General features: G+C 37.8%; 1 protein-coding gene across 2 annotated transcripts in view; it reads right to left on the minus strand.

The window, feature by feature from the left end:
* Positions 1 to 743: 743 nt before the first annotated feature.
* The window catches only part of ppp2r3a (protein phosphatase 2, regulatory subunit B'', alpha), a 79302-nt gene continuing 57772 nt past the window's right edge, over positions 744 to 22273 (minus strand). Inside the window, exons 1-13 of one of the 2 annotated variants that reach the window (XM_084410885.1) lie at positions 10804 to 11392; positions 9184 to 9450; positions 8569 to 8672; positions 8383 to 8485; positions 7813 to 7887; positions 5746 to 5832; positions 5480 to 5636; positions 5191 to 5239; positions 5004 to 5093; positions 3883 to 4058; positions 3383 to 3501; positions 3165 to 3271; positions 744 to 3023 (exon numbers count right to left, since the gene is read on the minus strand). In XM_084410885.1, the coding sequence (XP_084267011.1) occupies positions 2927 to 3023; positions 3165 to 3271; positions 3383 to 3501; positions 3883 to 4058; positions 5004 to 5093; positions 5191 to 5239; positions 5480 to 5636; positions 5746 to 5832; positions 7813 to 7887; positions 8383 to 8485; positions 8569 to 8672; positions 9184 to 9450; positions 10804 to 10935 (1563 nt within the window). In that variant the 5' untranslated portion in view covers positions 10936 to 11392 and the 3' untranslated portion in view covers positions 744 to 2926. Of the gene's footprint in view, positions 3024 to 3164; positions 3272 to 3382; positions 3502 to 3882; positions 4059 to 5003; positions 5094 to 5190; positions 5240 to 5479; positions 5637 to 5745; positions 5833 to 7812; positions 7888 to 8382; positions 8486 to 8568; positions 8673 to 9183; positions 9451 to 10803; positions 11393 to 22273 lie in introns of those variants that run through there. The other variant, XM_084410884.1, reaches the window with a different exon arrangement.

Genomic DNA, 22273 nt, shown 5'->3' on the forward strand with positions numbered 1-22273 from the left:
AACCAATGAGCTTCATTCTCATGTTACGCAGCACGTTTGAGCTTCTACAAGAACCAATGAGGTTCATTCTCATGTTACGCAGTCAGCAAGAACCAATGAGGTTCATTCTCGTGTTACGCAGCACGTTTGAGCTTCTACAAGAACCAATGAGGTTCATTCTCATGTTACGTAGTCAACAAGAACTAATGAGGTTCATTCTCGTGTTACGCAGCACGTTTGAGCTTCCGCAAGAACCAATGAGGTTCATTCTCATGTTACGCAGTCAGCAAGAACCAATGAGCTTCATTCTCATGTTACGCAGCACGTTTGAGCTTCTACAAGAACCAATGAGGTTCGTTCTCATGTTACGCAGTCAGCAAGAACCAATGAGGTTCATTCTCGTGTTACGCAGCACGTTTGAGCTTCTACAAGAACCAATGAGGTTCATTCTCATGTTACGCAGTCAACAAGAACCAATGAGGTTCTTTCTTGTGTTACGCAACACGTTTATATGTGATTAAAAGCCTAAATTCAATCAGTTCATCGTATAAAGTGACCGAGTCTCTTCAGAAAAATTGGACTAAACCGCACTATTCGTCTGGCTTAGTTTTACGATCTCTTTATGAACTTTTTGAGTGAGTAATTTTTGGGTGAGTAATTAATGACAGAATTGTTTTTTTTGGGGTGAACTATCCCTTTAAGTAAAACTAGCTTTGGCACATGCACCTCCCAACTGTCATGAATGAAAAGCCTGTAGGCATTGCATGAATTAACATTTTTATTTATTTTCATACTTTTCCAAAAGAAAAAAAAAGAGGGAAAATTCATGCGAACACCAGAGCCATCTCATCAGAGCACTTAAGAGATCAAGCTACTCAAGTCCCGTCTTTCACCGTCTACAAGCAAGGCATATCAGATCCAAAAGAAAAAAGAACACGTGGAAAGATATAAAACTCAAAAAAGATAAAAAGAAGAAAAAAGTTGCACACTAACAAGTTTTGTTGTTTACAGCTTCTGTAGCTGCCAATAGCTGTCCAGAAGATCAGATTTGCATAGCGCTCAATGTGCTAGTGATAAAAATGATGAACCAGGATTGTAGCGTTAGTCAAGTTTACTTTCAGCTTTGTGTTTTAATGTCTAATAGTCCTGATAAAAGTGTAACACTACAGCAGTTGTATTGCTCTGTTTTTTTTTCTAAGTGCTACTTGCATGTCATTAATGGCAGAAACATGTCCAGTTGATTGTCACCTGTCAGCAATTTCATATTGAATTCCTTCATAAAGCCCCTGTCCACTCAGCTTAATGCACATTATATAACACTGGCAGTTAGAGATATATCATAATTTAAATGTCCCCTACCACTCAGTGGCAGAGTCAATCACATGGGAAAAATAAAATACAAAGACATTTACAGTGGCTATATAAAATAAATGTCCTAGGTCAAAAAAGAGCTAGACTACAGTACAAGGAAAAGCTATTGGTAAACCATAAAATGGCTGGCCAAACAAAAACAAACAAACAAACAAAACCACTTCACATATATAAATATATTACACTAATTACATAAACCAAAGAGTGTGATCGAGTGGAGGGAGGTTTGGCCATCAAGCACACAGAGAGACATTTGTAAATCACTGATCTGGCTGGCCAGCACTAAGAGACATTCTATCAGTAAAGCTGAAGTTTGTCATTTTGGATAATAAAATAATTTCTCCAATCCCTCCAATTTAATGTGCAGAGAACTATAAGCAAGCGTAGGTTGATTTCCCTGTAAACATTGTGGCTCTGTGGCGCTTTCAACCCAATGGCGTGCGTTCGGGGCGGGACTACCTGTTTGACCGACCAATGGCAGACCACTATGAGATGGTTATTTTTGCAATTCCAATTCATTGCACATTATATGATTGACTTTAAATGTGGAAACTGTAGTTAATAGCACTGAATTTTGGTGACTTGATTGAGTGGTCAACCAAGGGGTCAGGGGTCAAAGGGACTGTGAGTTAATGTCCACGCCAAATAAATAGTATGTTACAGTTCTCTTTACATGATTACAGGTGAAATTAAATACATACACAAAATGCTATAAGACAAATGTCTCTGTACACTGAGGATGAAAAGTATGATGAATTTATATATAGTTTATATATTTCACGTTTACATTTCTTGAAAAAGATGTGACCATTTCAACCCCAGATAAAAACATCATATAGCTGAGAAAGGACATTTCCAAAAAGCACTTTCAAGTCTAAGATTGTCCTGGTCAGTTCATCTGGAAATATGTAAAAGGAGGTTTTATGTCTGTAATTAAGTTCAAACACTTAAAAAGTCTTTTCTTTAAGCAACAACATGCAATACCATCAGTGACCACTGGGAGCAACACGTTTGCACCGTTGCCACGTCCCTTAAACATAATGTGCAACACCGCATAGCACAAGATATGTGCTGATCTCATGACTTAAATGTCTGGTTTAATCTGAGAGGACTAGTTTCCGTGAATTACGGGCCACACAAGTATAAAGTCTCTCTAGTATTTCCCTCCCCACCCTGCAAAAATATATGGCAGCATTACATATAGTTTCACTCACATTAAAGCACATTCTAAACTCATTCTTAAGTTACTAAAAAGTCCTTTTTTCACATCAAAGTCTTTGTGAAGGGTGGATGGAACCAGCCGGCAGTTTAGTTTGGGAGTGGATGTAATTATCAGTATGAGAGTGAAAAACATTGAGTTTACATTTACATGTTAAGACATATTGCACATAAAGCCTTTTTGTGGGTGTCTGAAGCCTTTTGGTTTTAGATGTGGTTCTATTGCACACATGCACACACACACACAAATGTCCTTAATGAAATGTAGAAAAACATTTTTCCCTTTTTGACACGTCAGGGAAAATATGGCGTGGTGGTTCTCCATTCAACGTCATGGTGTGTAGACAAAAACGGCAACTTATGCCGATAAATCAGATATGACCAGCTTATCCATTTTACTTCCAATGTCTGAGGAGACCGTGAGCTCATCGGACTCGTAATCGTCGTCGAAAGATCTGCAAAAGCAAGCATGCAACAGTTAAGCTTCATACTCCTCTGCTATATGAAGTTCAACCACATATAGCTGGTATCTCATCTCTATGCAATGTAATGAACTCTGTAGCAAATTCATTCCATTACAGAGTGCATTGACTCACCCCTCTCGTAGCTGTTCATTGGCCGTCTCCTCTGCCACAAGAATCTCATACTCTTCGGAAGCATACTTGTCCCAGTCTGAGGGCTCTGGACCGTCACTATCCAAATCCTGATAACACACACACACACACACTTACAGTTACAGAATGCTCAGAGTACTAACATAGATAACATCCAGCAAAGTGGATCTGGATATAAATGCAACCCATTAAACTCTTACCTTCTGCACTGCAAAGGGATCTCTCTGCTCATGGTCCAGGTACTTCTCCAGATTGAAGAATGTGTCGTAGAATATATGTGCCATCCTGCAGCGCTTCAAATCTCGAAGAGTGATTTTACCTGCCAAGAGACATCATCAATTATTTACATTACATGCACTGTACATTTATTCATTGGAAAGGCAAATATACAATTTATCAGTATCTTACACTGACATTTTTACATTTGGCAGACACTTTTATTTAAAGCTACTTTCAGTAAAGGTTTTTATTGTCATTTATTGGCTTTTAACTGACATGAAACTCTAGAATGACAGGAACATTTAGTGAGAAAGAGAAAGGAATGGGATCAGAACATGTGATTAAAGCATGTATACTACACACTAAGACTATGTGTGTTATTTCTACTTTAGAGGTAGCCTCATGTTCTTCCTGTTTTGACTGAATATAATATGGGTGAGATGGAGCTATGAGTTTGAGAGGATCAGAATGGGTTCGTTACCTGGGCATTCTGGTTTGACTAAGTCCAGCATCTGGCACAGGAGATCCTGGAAGGGCAGTGGTTCAATGCCCATCCCCTCCATGCGTTCACACTGCTCCTCATAGAAAAACTCCAGTTCAAACATGGACAGAACACCATCTCCATCCATATCCATACAGCGGAACCAGTACTCTATACTGAACAGAGAGAGAGAGTTATTGTTATTTTAGTAGGCCCCAAAAAGTATTTGGACACTTTTACAGCATTTTTACACTTCAAACAGTGTTTGTACTACCCTTCTTTTAAAAATACATTTGTTTGATACTTTGTCATAACTTAGGCTTCAATGTCTAAATACCTTTTAGGCCAACAATCTCTATTTATGTTCCAGAAAAGATAGACTTGATGCTTAAAGATGCTTTATATGGGCCTAGTTAATTTATCAATCAATCATAACACCTTTTTAAAAACAAAAGTTTTAGTATTATTTACATACTATTATCATATTTATTCATATTTTGAATTGGATTTTATTTTTATATGAACAGTTTTCCTTATATTTTTGGTTTAAGCAATTTTGTAATGTTCTTTAATTTATAAAGAATTTAATTTATAGTTATTTTATTAGTTATGGTTTAATTTTTTATATTTATTTATACCTTTAATTTATTTTTATTTCAGTTTAATAATTTTAGAACTTCAACTCAAATTTACTAATTTCAGCTAGTTGCCAAGGCAACATTTCTCATTTTTATTGTTTATGTTTAAAGGTTTGATCACATTAGTGATATTTCAGTGAAATTTGTCCTCCATTGTCCATTGTTAATGTAGTGATGTAAAAAGTCCCTTTCGAACCAAACAGCTTTTTCTAAGGTCACCATGGCGAATTCATGAGCTAAATCTCCATGGGGAACATGATCTCCCTCACGTGAAACTCCCGATCAAGCCCATTTCTTTTAAAATGACTGGATTTCATCGGCAAAAGATTGCTCAGCAACAGTAAATGTCAACACACCTCAAGTTTTTTATTTAAAATGTATATTTTATTTCAGATTTATTTAAAATACCCAAAACTATAACACGTGTTCTCAAAACTGATCTAGAATTTGCAATCATATTTGTGATATCTCATCTGTCGTTACCTCGTGGGGTTCTTTTTGTCCTCTTCTGAAATGAGGAACCAAACAAACTCAGCGTAGCTCATTCTTCCTTCTCTCTGCACTGAGTTTCCCCTAGAAGAAAGAACAAACTTGTATCATAAGCTACATGTACAGTATGCCACCCAAGTAAATCTCAGATACTACTTTATTTCTCCCCAGCAGGTCCTACCTTGTAACAGATCCTGAGAACAGCCTCTCAATGATTCTGCTTGATGAAGCTTTGCAAAGAAGATCAGAGTAGAGACACATCAAAAGCCGTTTCTCAGTGCCACACAGTCCACAACTCTGTTTGGAATCTCAATGAATGAGTCTCACAAGTTCATTTAAGGGATAGTTTACCCAGAAATTAGTAAATGATAACAGAACTTTCATTTTTGGTAAAATTCTCTTTTTAAATAGTAATAAAAGCTAACAAATGACACTCATCTAGAGCAAAAACAGGTTCACTGTGTACTTACCATGGTCATTGTACCTGGCCAGGTCCTTGGGGTCAATGAAGAGGTCATGGTCAGTGTCCAGCTCCCAGAACTTACAGTAAATGACATAGAAGTGCTCATAAGAGAAATAATCTGTAATTTGATTGATGTCGTCCTCTTCTTCCAGCAGGGCGAGAGTCTAGTGAGACAGCAAGAGTGGCTTATGATGAAAAAGTCCCTTCAAGTTTGGAAAATTGAATTCAACACATTGAAGGCCTAGAGTTATGGTGGCATTTAATAGTGTTTACCTGGAGGAAGTTGCTTCTTCTGAGCTCTGTCATGTTGATCTTGCCTGTCCAGGAGCGATTAACCGTATAAAATATTCTCTGAATCACCTGGAGAGTAGAGAAAGGACATCATGGAGTTAAGGATGTCAAAAAGTTCTAAAGAAAAGTTTAAAAGACCTAGACTAAAGTGCTTGCTTAATCTCCAAAACACTCCATCTAGGAACAATCGATAATAAAAGAATTGACTACTTTGGACATAATCCAAAAAGAGTCTTTGAAGCGATTACTTTAAGATGTTCTCGACATGTTCTACATTATAATAATCACTAAACCCAAATACATAAAGCCTAGGGGCCAGATTTACTAACTCTTCTGGCATCAAAAAAACAATTGTCAGGATTTACTAAAGACATGCAGTGAAAAATTAGCGCTGAAGAGGCGTGGACAGGGTTATTTTTGCGGCTGACCTTATTGAATACGCATTTGTAGAAATTTCCCTTTCAGATGCAAAATTTATGAGAGGAGAGTATTTCAATGAATCATGCAAGGTGATTTCCTAAGATTTGCGCTAGTCAATTTACTGGTATTGGTGCTATTATTTAAAGCTCCAAAAAAGCATGTTTTAAACCAGACGCTAATTTGCGTTGCTCTTGGTAGATTGCGTTGGTCATTATGGAAATGATCCGGCTGCGTCTGTGTTCTTTAATATGCCGTCAGTAGATCACGTGCAAACTTTCCACTCCCATCTGCGCTTTTTTGGAAATGCGCTCTCGCCCAAAATGTTTAAACAAGTTCCAGAACCCATAATCTCTCTAAATAATGGCCTCTAGTCAAAGCTTAACTGAGAAATGATACTCTGGATTTCAGTGATGCCACATTTGATAAGAAGTGATATTTTGCAGAGCAAATATGTTTATCAGGGGTGTCGATGGGTGTGTTGATGTGTTCTTCAATAAAAATAAAAATAAAAACACAAAAATGATAACCTAAATAATTCAGGTTGACACTCCAACATAGTAAGTGGCGGGCGGTATTGCAGCTTAACGCTGGTTAGCACTCATCATAAAACAGAAAAAGATGCCGATGATGACGCAGTTTGTAGTTACTACTGTTGCACAAAACTGTCAGAGATGACAGACGATAGCGAGACACTCTACATATGAAAGACTGATAGCATTATTTATTTATTTATTCACAATTTCAATAGATAACGCAATAATATCACTAATGTGACTATTTTGGCCACAATAATCGTGTAGTGGAGATCTGATACTCTAAAAATAACAGCCCAAGTGCACATTGAAACCAGAGAGAAATGGGACATCTTAATTAACCTTATACAACTGTTGGAATCTACATCTTCCATCCATCACAGCTCTGAAATATCAAGTCATACAGGTTTGGAGTAAATAATGACAGAATTTTCAATTTGTATTAAATATTACTGAACATTCCATCAAGAAGTTCTTTCTGCCTGTAGGTACAGATGTCTAGCGACTGGCCGTATGGAGACATACTGGGTTATATCTAGCCCTGTGGTGACAAAGGCCCCATGCTTCAGGCTCCAAGAGAAACAGTGACATCAGTATGGATTAACATTTCATGGTAGATCAGTCCTCATAGGAGAAATTGGTGCCGGGGTGTGTCAGCCAGTGCACCAGTGCAAGGAAGTGTCTAAATATGGGGTTGTGCAAGACCTTTGGTGGCATCCGTGTTTCCGTGATGTCAGGCCACTTTGACGCCATTGCCCTTCCCACCCCCTCCATCTCCCTTCGCAGCACGTGTTGCAGCTGTCCCACAGACAGAAAGACAGACAGACAGGCGCACTCCAGGTTTCACTGTTTCGACGCTTCACCAGCTCAGATAGCTGGATCTGATTTACTGTAAACACCTAAATAAGCTAACAAGGCTTTCAAACTCAAAACAGTTGACAGACGCTGACACTCAAAAAGTTGTGAAACGATGTTTAAAAAAAACCCAAAGAATTTAGCAGCATGTTCCAAAGACAAGAAAAATCACCATTCCTGTAATCTTATCCCCATAAGAAACTTCTGTCTGTGTAATTAAGCCCTTCAAAAAGATGCTTACTGTTGTGATGTACCGGGAATGGAATTCAGGAGCATCTTTCAAAAATGTCAGGCCTGGATGAGTGTCCACAATGTCCTAATCAAAAAACAAAACAAAAACAAGATTGAGTTTAAGTCTACAAAGCTCCTTTAGACTGCCTATGTAATGAATTTATTAAATGTAACATTATTTATAACACAAAAATAAATAAAACAACTATTACAAACTATAATAAAAATATAGCCTCTAATATCCAACACGAGACAGTCAGTTTGGAAAGATAATATAATATAATATAATATAATATAATATAATATAATATAATATAATATAAAGCAGGAAAACAAATCATTTCGTTTTTTCACAATTTTAACAAAACAAAACAAATTGTGCACCATTTAGATCCTCTATTGGTCGCATATTTTTTTATTTTACATTTACCTAAGACTTCTTTTATTCATTATCATATGTTCATATCTACTTTTAGTAATCACTGATGCAGAAATACAGGTGGTTCCAAAAGGTTTATTTTTCACAGCTATATGCACTGTAAAAAAATAAAAAAAAGAATCACAAGAGCAATGTTCCAACCTGTAATAGAGGGATGAAATCTTCTTGTTCCAGGTAACTGCAGCCTGGTTTGGCCAGCAAGTAAACAAACTTGGATGCATCATCGTAGCAGCTGTGCAATAACCTGTAAAGAAGAATAAAGGCAGAAAGTCTCAATCCAATGCCACACAAGACGTATAAAGATGTGATGCGTGTGCTGACACTTACTTTCTAAATGTTGCAATGAATGAGTGAACAGAAACAAAACCTGTTCTCTCTCCACCAGCGCAAATGAACATTGGTGATTTCCAATAGAGGGGACATCCGCATGCCTGTGAAATGCAATGCGTGAATTTTCTGTTTTCGTTGCATTTTAAATGGCATTGACATTGAATTATAATATTAATTAATTAATATTAATTAATATATAATTATAATCATGTACTGTCAAAGAAATAAATAAAAGCCGATAACACATTTTTATTAAATCTCGATATTACTTAAATTATGAAAAAAACTAAAAATAATTTATGCAAATTATAAGATTGATCCTTTAAGGGTCCAAATATCTGATTCTCAGAGTGTAAATGTCAGGATGGATTATTCTGTTAATATTTCTTCATTATATGCTAATGTTTAAATATTATTCAAAATATGAGAAAATAGATGTGTCAGCATCCATCGTAATGCTGTGGCAATACAATTTGGCAAGCAGGTCTGCTGGCAAAGACTTCGAAAAACAAGTGTCAGCTTGCATGTTCAAAGCTGTCAATCTAAGGCTATTGAGAATGGTTCAGACTATGAATCTCATTTCAGGCAAAACAGTTCTCATTTCATATGCACCTTTGCTATCTTCCCCATTTCATAAATGTCAGCTTTCTCCTCCTCAAACTCTGTGAAGGCTGCCTCAATTTTGGCAATGGCCTCGTCATAGTTGGCTGCACAGTTTGGAAGGCCTTTGGGGAAGTAGAAGCGTGGAATGTTTATGGAGGAGGGTGGGGGCGTGGCCACCACTTTGGCTGGCGGAGGACTGGGTGACCGTGGGGTTGGCGAGGAGGGTGCAGGTGCAAGAGCTGGAGGAGGTGTTCCAGGTTTCTTCTCAGGCTGGATCTATTGAGACACAGAGAGAGAAACAATAAGAGAAAGAATAAGGATATCCATGGGTGTGACAACCGTTTAGGCCAAGTTCTACATTTGCTTCACAAGACCTCAAAGAAATTCAGCTGAATATGAATGTCATTCCACAACAGATCGAAGAAGCCAAGCTAAAAAAGTTCAGCTGAAGATGTGCATGAAGCAAACAGTAGATATGAAAATATGGTGTTAACAGTGGTTGTTTAATATAAATATACCATGTTCGCCATTGCGTGACAAGATTTTCAGGAATGACTTCAACCAATATTGAGAAGACATCAAGGCAGCACATATTGTGTATATTTAGTGCACATCTTCTCATAAGCATTTACTTCAGCATCATATCCAATCTCTACAGAAGTATTTAGAATAATATGCAGTCTCAAATGAACAAGTAAGCAATGCCTTTTAAAGTATTCTGTGACATTAAAGATGCCTACTTAATCGCTAGCGATCTTTATGAAAACTTTCCTCCCGGTACTTGCTGTGCGAGGATGTTGGCTCTCGTTCTGCATATTCATGTTGATCAATCAACTTCGGCCTCATCAACTTTCCTGCCGATGTGATGACAGGAACTCCTCAGCAAAAAATAAGACAGATATTTTCCACCTAATCTTCTCGCCCTCATCAAAACAAGCCAAATACTTCATTTAAAGGGGGTTTGTTTACTTTTTTTCCACCTGCATTTTTTTCTCATTGATATAATGGTGAAGTAGAGTGATTTGGGCTCAACTCTTTGTGGATTGGATAAATGATTGGGACATGGTGCTCCAAAACACTGCATGCTTACAGTCTAATTCACAGGCCCGACACTAACAGCTGATGTCAGTTTACTTCATTCTTTTCAGACAGGACATTGCGGCACCAAGGTTAAACTTCTAATAACAAGCTGTGGAAATGTCCAACACATTCTATACATAGTCTTGACATACTGTTCTTATTCTGGTCTCCGGGTAAAACCCTAGAGCCATAGCGTGCACCTCAGGCAGCTTATTTCTAAACGGCACAGTCTTACTGTTAATCAAACAGAAAAAGAGCTGTTGAAGTGCGACTGAATTTTGAAGAAATCTACTGCAAGCAGGACAGGACCAAATGGACGTATTGAAGAGAACAGCTGTGGCTCAAACCCGGCCTGTACCATCCGTTCCCTCCCCCCTCCTCGAAGCTCCTGTACGCAACACTTGGACACTGTATTCCTGTCCTGCCTCACCCCCTTACACTATCCTATTAATAAACACGTTGGTATCTGCCTGTGAATAGTTTGTCTTGTCTGGCATGTGAGAGTTAGCTATGGCATTCTTTACTGAACTACAGAGGTTGGCTACTGACCTGGGCTTGCTGGAAAGACTTGAGCCTTTTCTTGAACCGTGACGGAAGGACAAAGTCACAGCCTCGGGCCAAAAAGGCCAGTTCGCCCCGCAAGTCGGGATCCTCCCTTAACGAGGCCTCCTTGATCATCATATTGGCAATGTCAAAAGATTCAAAAAGTGAGAAATGAGGAAAACCCCTCCAAATAAGGAAATTGGACAAGCTACTCCAACAGTAGGTCCTCAGGAGGATCAGCTTCCGTTCAGGAACTTGCAGAGAACTCCGTTCTAGCCAGTGTCACTCGTATGCTCTTGTTCCACTCACTTCAAAACTCTCATTTGCCAGGCTTTGTCCAGGGATGTAAGGTGGATGTGTCTTGGCGCACGGAACAATTCCTAGAATCGTGCCTGCTACTGTAACAGCTGGAATCCAGGAGCATTGTACCAAAGAGGCCAGGCCGCCAGCCTCCTGATTGCTTTTCGAAACTACAAAACACAAAATCTCAACTCAAGTCCATAGCCAACGGGTTCCCAGCCCTGCGAAACATGAGCCGCTCTGGGTTCTGCCCCCCGGACCAGTCCCCTCTCTCTCTCTTAGCCTGTTCTGTCCTGATGAGCAGGGGGCTGAATGCACCGATATGGAGGGGAGGGGGATCAGCTGTGTCAAATGTCCGTAGGGGTGAGCAAGTTGTATTATGGGAATGGAAGCCCCCTCCCACCCCCAAACAGAAAGGCTAAAGTTAGCCAGAGCACTGATGAAGTTCAAATTGCTCGACCAAGACTTTGTTTATGTGCAGAGGAAGGCAGAGAGAGAGGGGAGATTGCTTGGAGGGCCAGGCCCCTGTGATAAATGGCTCCCAAGAGTTCATGGGGTGCACTTCGGGAGTGGAGTAATAGGGCAGCGTTTTAGGGCACTGCACCCAGAGCATAACAACACTGATGTCTGGAGTGCACAAAGCTTCCTCTCTGCTCTAAAAAGTTTCAAACTAACCGATACTCAACTTGATACTGAACTTGATACTCAAGGCAGACATAACCCAACTGGTGCACTACAAGAACATTCGAAGGCCCCATGACTTTTCCAGCTGTTCGTGATTTACTGGATAAGGAGAAACAATAGGGATTTTTAAAAATATTCTTTTGACTCAATTTCTTCCTGACAAGACTTTCCAGAGCTTTGCATAACTAGAAAAAACTATATTTAACTTAAAAATGCCCATGGAGTCATACAACTTTTATTAATTGATATGACTTTTCCAGGTCTAAAAATCACACTTTTAAAATTAGACTAACTCATATACAGGTTTTTATTCTTCTACAAACACACACACACACACACACACACACACACACACACACACACACACACACACTTGTTGAGGAGGTGAATCAAAACAATCAAAAGCTAAACCAACAACAACAGCAAAAAATCACAATATTTCTTACAGAAATCATCTTTAGGCCCCCTTGGAAGTTTGCTGAGGCCCTGGTTTCCATAGACTGACCTGGGCCCAATTCTTCATACAGTTACCCGTTGACAATTTGACCCAACCCTGGACTGTTCCATTCTTTGAAGCTGGTCACAGAGTTGTCATAGCAAAAGGTTCATTAGCTCAAACTTCCACAGGAGTAGATTTAACCAAACTAGGATTACATCATAGCTTTATGAGTAGAGAGGATACCAGAAGTCAGTCCTAGACACTGATCCTTTGTTACGAGAGCATTTTCTTGATCCAGGATTTTTTTTTAAATATTATTATCAATTATTATTATTAATTTAAAATATGATGTACTATTAATTATTGTAATTAATATTATTATTAATAATATCCACAATAAACAAATGTCTACTTTAAGGACAGTGATCATGAGAAACAATATCACACTCATTATTTCCAACATTGCCTGGGATCAAGTCCATGTTTGTGTAAACATTAGTCTACCATCCCCTATACCTGTGTGAACAACAAAACAGAGAACTAAATAAGTATAGTGACACCTAGTGTCTGTGTTTATAAATTATCCAACAGCTATCTTTCCAGAAATGTACACATGGTGGTGTGTGGGTTATATTGACAGACAGCTGCGTTAATCAGTGCCATGTTTACATTTTATCTGCACAAATAAACCAACCAACTTTTTAAGAAGAAAAAAAAAGCAAAGGTAATGGAGCTGATTTCTTTGCGTAACTAAGCTCTAACACCCAGCAGATCTTCTCCGCTTTCCTTTAAGCCTTATAAATAACACCCTCTGTACAGGAGGCCTCCTGACATTTTCACTTGTACATAGCAATCCCAGCATTCCCCGTTCTGTCTCCGGCAGCTGTTAGGAGAATATCAAACGCATCAAGATTCCTCTGTGGGCAGAGAGACATAAAGAGGCCTGCCTGCTGCTAACACCATTAGCCAATGGAGGAAGAGAAGAGATGCATGCACAGTTCCAAGTGCATGTAATTAAATACTTATTCTTGTGTTGGCCAATTCTTAGTCTGAAAAACAAACCTGCTGTAAATAGAACATTAATGAAGTTATCTTCCATGAAACAAGTAACCTCAGAACCAGATTATAGTTAGCATGCTTCTGACTCACACTGTATTCTAGCACACTAGGGATCTACTACGGCAAAATGACACAGAACCTGCATCCCCACGGGAGCACTATGAGCACTTAACCACTATTAAGGTGCATGTGAACATGTGCGCTATGGCTGCACTACGGACAGGGCTGGAGCTAGAAATTCTAGTCCTCCATTTCTTTTTTAAGTGAAGTTCAGGCAGGGACAAGGCCTGATGGACGGTTCACGTGTGCCAACACGTTGCATGATGGTGCTTTTGTGCGGACGACAGCTCGACGGTTCAGATCCCGCTCGAGTCATTTTCCAGTCTCACCATTATTATAATATTACAAAACAATGTTCTCTGGATCAAATATCTATTGTCATTATTACCTCTTAATAAGCTCATTTTCTTTCTGTTCTTCATTCTTATTATTATCCTTTTATATTTCATTTCTGTTTTTTGATCTTTGATCTCACTTCTTTTAACTCTATTGCAGCTGAATTACATAAACTGGTGTGCTCTTTGTGTGCTCATGCTTCATTATGTTCAGCTTGTTGGTGACAGAGTGCACTGTAATATCTCTTTAGTCAAAGCAAAAAGTTAGTTTTTAAGTGATCGCATTCATACGCAGGTCTTGTACCATCCAATTTTTGCGATTTATAACATTTGAGGTAAATTTACTTTTTTGTTAAAATGAAAGCAAACCAGAAAGTATTTGATAAACTTTTTGGTTCCTCACACCAAGCTAACGTATGGTATCCAACCATTCAATTATTTACGGAACTGACCTTTAACGCTAATAATAAACTATTTATTCTTAGATTAATGCATTTATTATTATATAATAAAATTCTAAATGCAAGATCAAAATTGGGTAACATTATTTTAAGGTGTCATTTTTACAGTGTAATATGTTTAAGTTCTGAGTAATATTAATTAACAACATGTACTTAATGTAGGGTTAGGGTAGGATTAGGATTTGGTTGAGGGTAGTTGCATGTAATCATGCATAATGTACTGTTTTACTATGGTAAGTACATGTAACTTATGTAACAAGGACACTGTAAAATAAAGTGTCACCAAGAAGTGTCATAAATGACCACAGAAGTGTTCCAGCAGATGTTCTACATAACAGGCCAAACTTACGATGTGACTTACAACATGAGGATCACGCACACATTATATTAGCAATCTTATGGGTTTGTGTAATTTATTTGATTACATTTCTTGATTACAAGTCACGATGCCTGACAAATTATGGCAGAATTCCTAGAAACACTAGCGCAGGCCAGGACTTTCCTGTCCTCAGTTGCAGAACAATATAAATACAAGAGTGTCACCTTGCCTAGTGGGTGCCTGTGGAACCAGCGGCACTCGCTCTGGATCCAGGGTTACATTCTAAAGACCTTAAGTGTGTTTCCCCCTCCACTGTTGGCATAACTAATTATTATATTGCAGTCTCTTTGACTTCAAGCCGTGTGCATGCAACTGTAGCTGAGAATTAATACTATCATACTATCAGAACAGCTAGAATATTTCAGCTGGAGTGAGGAACATTCAACTTTAGTTTAGTTGGTCTTTCCCAGACTACAGGTAATAAGGCTGCAATTATAATAATTTAAACAATATAAGTAAATTATTAAATAATATTATTAATATAAACAAAATATAACAGCATAGCAGGTAAATATTTACCACAGGTAAATAGTCACAGCCTATATTTGGATTATGAAACCGTTTCTGGGTGCTAAAGGAGAGATGGGCTTGTCAGTGCTAGCATATGAGTGGATTCGCTGAGACAGGCAGAGCTGTGCAATGCTGGGAAATCCTATGAGCAAGGAGTTAATACTTCTACGGCCGTCCGCTTCAACTTCAGAGTCACACCTGTCTGCCTGCTTATGCCAGCCAGCTTGTTCTAGGACGTGCTGTAACAGTGCCCGGGCCTCTCGATGGCTCTGCAGGTGCTGAGTATGTTCTTGCACTGACAGGAGCCGGACTCATCACACCTGTCTCCTTCCCATCATCCCAGACACTCCAGCACCACGAGTCTTTAATTAACAGCAAATCAGTTCTGTGGGATTCCATAGGTATCAGAGTGATGTACGGGTGTCACCCGTCCACAGCCATGACCTATCAAAATGATCTTCTTAACCTTTAGAAGATAGATTTCCACTACAAGTGCACTGGCTTTCTAGGATTTGGAAATACTCATGGTGTATTGGTCTTATTGGAGGCACATTTAGTCGAATTACCGGAGAATCCAGCTAAATTTGTTGCATTTGTGGGAATAATAATGTTTTCATTCCATCAATTTTCAGCAGGTCTCAGTTGCACAGTGTTGGGATGCCATTGCCAGCTGAAGCGCAGTACACCCCTCTACCCCTGCACCCCACTAACATTATAACGTCACAATGTGCGTTTGGTATTGGCTGTGTGACAGTGATGGGTACCTCGGTGCAATCAGAAGGTGCTCTTCGCTCCAAATGCTTAGAAAAATTGCATAGCTGCCTGAAAGCAATTATTCAGAGATTAATTTCAGCTTTCAAAGCTATGCTTAGTGCTTTGATTTATGGCACAGCAAGTGCAGCACAGAACTCTGAGACTGGAGGAGGATGGGGCACCAAGGAGGCGCACAGTTATATTAGATCCTTCCTGAAAGTGAGGAGACGAGACAACAGTAAGAAGAGGACAGGACAAATGTGCCTGCATTTCAGAGATGGATAGATGGATAGAGGCTGACAGATAAAGCAATAGATGGATAGATAGAAAAATAAATAACCAGCATGTTATCTTTAAAGTCACTGTGAAATCAAAATAGTCAATTCTGATTTTTAATGGAATATTGCAGTGTTAAAGGGTTAGTTAACTCAAAACTGAAAATTCTGTCAGTAATTACTCACCCTCATGTTGTTCCAACCCTGTAAGACTTTCGTTCATCTTCGGAACACAAATTAAGATATTTTTTATGAAATCTGAGAGCTGGCTCACTCCTTCATAGGCTGCTAGGTAATTTGTATCTGCCATCCCAAAAATGTTAGTAAAGACATCGTTAAAATAGTCCAAGTGACTACAGTGGCTCAACCTTAAGTTTATCAAGTGACAAGAATATTTTTGTTCACAAAAAAAACTAAAATAACGACTTTATTCAACTATTCATTTTCTTCTGTGTGGGCTTCTGAGTGAGTTCACGTAGTGTAACAGCGCAGCGCTTCTGGGTTGTACGTCAGAACGAAGGCTCACTATTGGCCGACGCTGGTCATGCGCGTGATGCTGGCAAATAGTGAGCCTACGTTCTGACGTTCAACCCAGAAGCGCTGCGCTGTTTTCTCGTCGCTTATGGTTGAGCCACTGAATTCACTTGGAACATTTTAAACATTGTCTTTACTAACTTTCTGGACCGGCAAGTTTCAATAACAGAGAAGCCTATGGAGGAGTGAGCCAGCTCTCAGATTTAATCAAAAATATGTTAATTTGTGTTCCGAAGATGAACGAAAATCTTACGGGGTTGGAACAACATGAGGGTGAGTAATTACTGACAGAATTTTCATTTTTGGGTGAACTAACCCTTTAATAAATTATTTATCCGTGCACATATTTTTTTTCAAATGTGTCCTCATAATCTAGAATCAAAATGTTTCCCCCTCCCTCATGCAGCAACATCTCTTCTCTGATGACAGGTTTACTGGCGTGGGCGTGACAACCTGTCACTCACATGACATCACAGCAACAGCAAAACCATCCAATCAATTCCCGATGGACAAAATCAAGTCCCGCCGTACTTTTTTTTTTCTTGTTCGAGAAGCTTTTTTACTTCAATATACGTCACAACAGGGATGAAAAGACTATTGCAATTTGCGTTACATGACGACATTAAAGGGTTAGTTCACCCAAAAATGAAAATTCTATCAGTAATTACTCACCCTCATGTTGTTCCAACCCCGTAAGACCTTCGTTCATCTTCGGAACACAAATATTTTTGATTAAATCTTAAAGTTGTCTAACTCCTCCATAGGCTTCTAAGGAACCGAAACTTGCTGGCCCAAAAAATTTATTAAAGACATCGTTAATATAGTCCAAGTGACTCCAGTGGCTCAATCTTAAGTTTATAAAGCGACGAGAATACTTTTTGTGCGCAAAAACAAACAAAAATAACGACTTTATTCCACTTTTCATTTCCTTCTCTCTGGGCCTCGAGTCTTTTTGCGTAGTGTTTAAGCGCTGCGCGTCTGTGTTGCACGTCACCACGTATCACACATGACAAGCGTCGGCCAATAGTGAGCCTACGTGGTGACGTGTAACACAGACGCTCTACGCTTAAACACTACGCGAACCAACTAGAGGTCCAGAGAGAAGGAAATGAAAAGTGGAATAAAGTCGTTATTTTTGTTTGTTTTTGCGCACAAAAAGTATTCTCGTCGCTTTATAAACTTAAGATTGAGCCACTGGAGTCACTTGGACTATATTAACGATGTCTTTAATACATTTTCTGGGCCAGCAAGTTTCGGTTCCTTAGAAGCCTATGGAGGAGTTAGACAACTCTAAGATTTAATCAAAAATATCTTAATTTGTGTTCCGAAGATGAACGAAGGTCTTACGGGGTTGGAACAACATGAGGGTGAGTAATTACTGACAGAATTTTCATTTTTGGGTGAACTAACCCTTTAAACACCAGAACACTGTGTAACAAATGTTAGGATCTAGCACCATACAATGAATTGCTATAAGGTCCTGCCAACTGATTAAAAAAATGTATCAAATTAAATGCATATGTTGAGTCATCAATTTAAACAATTAAATCTAATTGTGTCAACATTTGCTGAGAAAAAAAAAAAAAAATCAAAAATGCCCTAGATGAAGATAATGCAAAATCATTATGTTAGTTTTAAAGAAGTCAATATTGCATGTTGTAATTCTATATCACTTATCATAAGCCATTTTCTGGCTAATCACTTTTATTCCATCATGGATTTGTTCATTTCTATATACACTGATGTGTTACGCATTTTGGGCGTGGATTAAAAAAATTGACTTTTTCTTTTTTTATTAATAGCACTGAATTAGCACTAAACATTATCAATATTTTCCAAAAACTTATTTTTTCTTAAGCAAACACAAGATGCTAGGAAAATCTGACGAAACCCAAATACAAGATGCTGCAAGTTCGTATAGACAGGCATTGATTGCAATATATGATTCTGAATTTCAGGTGAGGCCTGTTCATAGAGACTTACGAACACATTGATTGGTGTGAGGCCAATATTTCATGCATTAGGTATTAAATAATGCAATTCTAATTTCTTTAACCAGATTTATTAAAATAACTATACTAAAAAGTATCCTGATCTATTCTGAGTTATATAATAATAACACAACCATCCTGTTAATATCAACACCATCCTTTTAGCCTTACACACAGTATTAAAGCAAACTGGTGTTCATAGCACATAAGCCTGTCTCTACACATATAACTCTGTTATATCATGTTGAACCCAAACAGTTGGAGTGACTGGGGGCAGATGGCAGAGGCCGTCTATCTCTCTCCATTGCAGTGCAGAAAGAGAGCACCAGGACTGGACAGCCCATCTCGTCCTCACCCCCACCTCCCCTCGCTCCCTCTGACGCAGGAGCGACTGCCATGTGTGTAAAACGATCCCCAAAGATAAAGCTTCTAATTTGCAGTTTATTTCTGCAGCAGGCACTGGGCAGACTTTAGAAACACATACAAATACCATACCCCCACCACACACACACACACACACTCACACCACTGTTTGAATCTGAGCGCTTGAAAATAGAAGTGCCAAATGCCATCACCATAGCGATAACCCTTTACCTGGACTTCTGAGTCCCTCTGAGGAATGTGGGGCATGAAAGGGGCCTTATTTCCTCACGCACACTCGGCAGAGCGTTGAATTGAGGAAGTGGATTTTATGAGGGCCTATTCTATTCCAAGCTGGATTTCCTCTATGAAAAGCCACACAGTGGGAGCACTGAAAGAAGTGCCATTAAAATGACAGCTCACAAAGGCTGGGCCCATGGAGGATGGGACAGCTTTTCAAAAGCCAGAATATTCTAAATGAACTTCATTTAGAGAGACACGACTTCGGGTATTTACACACTCAGTGCCAGACAGGACATGTTAAATCAACCCCTCAAGTTGTGGAAGTGGAATTACAAGCAGTACTTTAAATATTCTGATAGTGTCAGTTTAGTCAGGGTTTTTTTTATGTTTTCATGCGTCAAATACATATACTGCAACTAATAATTACATTCATATTTTAATATATCAATATACAGTGTTTTTTTTTTTAAACTTGGAAAAAGTAGAACATTTATTTTGAAAAGAAAAAAATACCATTAGTACATAAATAATGTTTTTTTTATATATATATAAAGGAATGACATAAGAAAAAATAAATGCATTTGAAATAGAATCTTAAATAATTACCTTATTAAATATCAAATGGATTTATTACACTTAAATGTTATTCCTCTATTTAAAAAACAAACAAACTTATAATGTTCATTTATCTAACTTAGTAAAAGTAAAAGTTGGGATTTATTTTTCAAATTTAAAAATGTTTTCCTTTTAAGGCCAGAATTAAAATTGTGCATACAGCCATTTCACCAATGTTTGATTACTGTGATGTAATTTATATGCATGCACTTATCTATTAAAAAAAAAAAAGCCTTTCTACGATTTGTGATTAATACCGGCTCTTGTACTCACCATTGTATTTTATATAATTATTTAGGATGGTCATCGTTATATGTGAAAAGGAAAACTCATTTACTTGTTTCATAATGAAGATGTTGTTAGGTAAATTACTACATATATTTGTATTTTTTTATTTTGATTTTGATCTAATACTTACAGATCAGAAACAAAAATGTATCTCACAGAAAAAAATGATAGTTGAATTTACTAAAAAAATGTATGGTAAGTGGTTGCACACAATTGATTTTAGCTACATTTAAACAAATGCATTAAGTTGAACTTATTAAATTTTAGTTCAACTTAATGCATTTGTTTAAATGTAGCTTAAATCAATTGTGTGCAACCACTTACCATAACATTTTTTAGTAAATTCAACAAATCATTTTTTTCAGTGCTCGGATATGGTCGGAGTTTGGCAAATCAGCTTTTTCCTATTTTGCAACTAAAGAATGGAATGAGCTTAAAAGAATCCCTAATTTAAAAACTCTTCCTACAGTAAATGCTTTTAAATCATTATTGAAAACTGTTTTGAAGAAGTCTTGTGATTTTTTTTTTCTTTTTTTTTTTTAAGAACTGTAGTGGCATTTTCAGTAGTGGCCTCTGAATGTTCCATTTCATTACATCAATTATTAGTCATTATAATACTCCATCACTTGATTTATTTGGATACATTATCAAAGACTGTTGATTGGAAAGTAGTAAACAATGCAGGAATGTGGGGTAGGAATGTGAATAACCTGTCAGGACAGATTAACGAGTGACTTGGAAGCTCCAAGCTTAGATGAATTCTTGGTAATTGACTGAGGTGACGAACATGCAGTATTGTTGCAATTGATTTGTGGTGGCCTTGTGTTTGTGGCTCTTGCTCAATGTATTCTCCACATGCTGTTGTTTACCACTTGGCTGCCATCTATTTCAGGGCAGGTCAGAGCAGCCTGAAGGTTCTGGCCAAAGGCCCTGCTCACGTTTTTACAACCAAATAAGCAGAGAGCCTGAAAACAAAATACAGGGGAGCAGTGAAACTGTTAAGAAGGTTCTGATCTTGAAAACCTTTTGGCAAAAATGCAAATAAAGCCATACTAAAATAAGAAGGTTGTATTGAGGCAGCTTTGTTTCTGCACTGTAAAAAATCTTTAAAAAAGCAATTTACAGGATTAAAGAGTATTAATTAATGTAGTCAGAAATTTACAATGAAATGAATGCATGCTGGGTAATTTTATTACAAATTACTGTTAATCAACAGCAAAATTATGCTGACATCACAGTACACTGCTCTTTACTGTGAATTCACATTATAAAGTTGTCTGTAACCATGCCACTGTAAGAAATTATATTGTCCAGTACTGTAATTGTTTTGAAGTCACCATAATGGTGATTAGTGTTCCATTTGGACCTTGTATATTCATATTAAAATTTCTGATCTAACCAAGCCAGAAGTGGGACAAATGAAAACATTTGTTAAAACAATGACAATCTAGAATATAAAATAGGCTAGGCTAATTGGCTTATTCTAAATTGGTCAAACTATACTATTATTAGCGTTATTTCAGCATAAAGATTTACCAATATCTTATTGCAAATTCCTAATTGTTTGTAGATGGATATTTCACAATGGTAAAGCAGCTGCTCAGATTTATCTTTGAAAGGTGTGACATCATCTTGCAACACAAGATTTTTTTTTTCTTCTATCACCTAATGATGCAAAGACATAAATGCTCGACATACAAAACACAACAACGGTGACACTCAACAAATAATAATAATAATAAAAAAGATAAATTCGGAACATTACAAAATAAACAACACAAACTGCTAAAAGTGAACCAAAAATTCCTGTACTTTCATTGCATGTACTCGACCATTAAAGTAGTATGCTCTGTAGCTATCCCGGACATATCACATCTACCACGTTAGCATCCTCCTTTGACCTATACATTTATGATGTTGTAGAGAAAAAGTGAGGTACTAACAACAGCAAAACAATCTACATGGATTTAGCTAAACAAATACAATTTAAACAATGGAGAACAACTTGTTTGATACCTATCACTTACTGTTGTACTAATGTACATTGTTTCTCATGATTGTGATTCCTGTATAAATAAACACATCAGACTGTCTGTGTTTAGCATATATAGGCCTCTGAATCACAGAATAATCAAACATAGCTCAATATGCATAAATATAATGTCTGCATTTTTTCAAAGTTTTGTGTCT

This window comes from Rutilus rutilus, assembly GCF_951802725.1.
Source record: "Rutilus rutilus genome assembly, chromosome: 6".
In the NCBI taxonomy this organism is placed as follows: Eukaryota; Metazoa; Chordata; class Actinopteri; order Cypriniformes; family Leuciscidae; genus Rutilus; species Rutilus rutilus.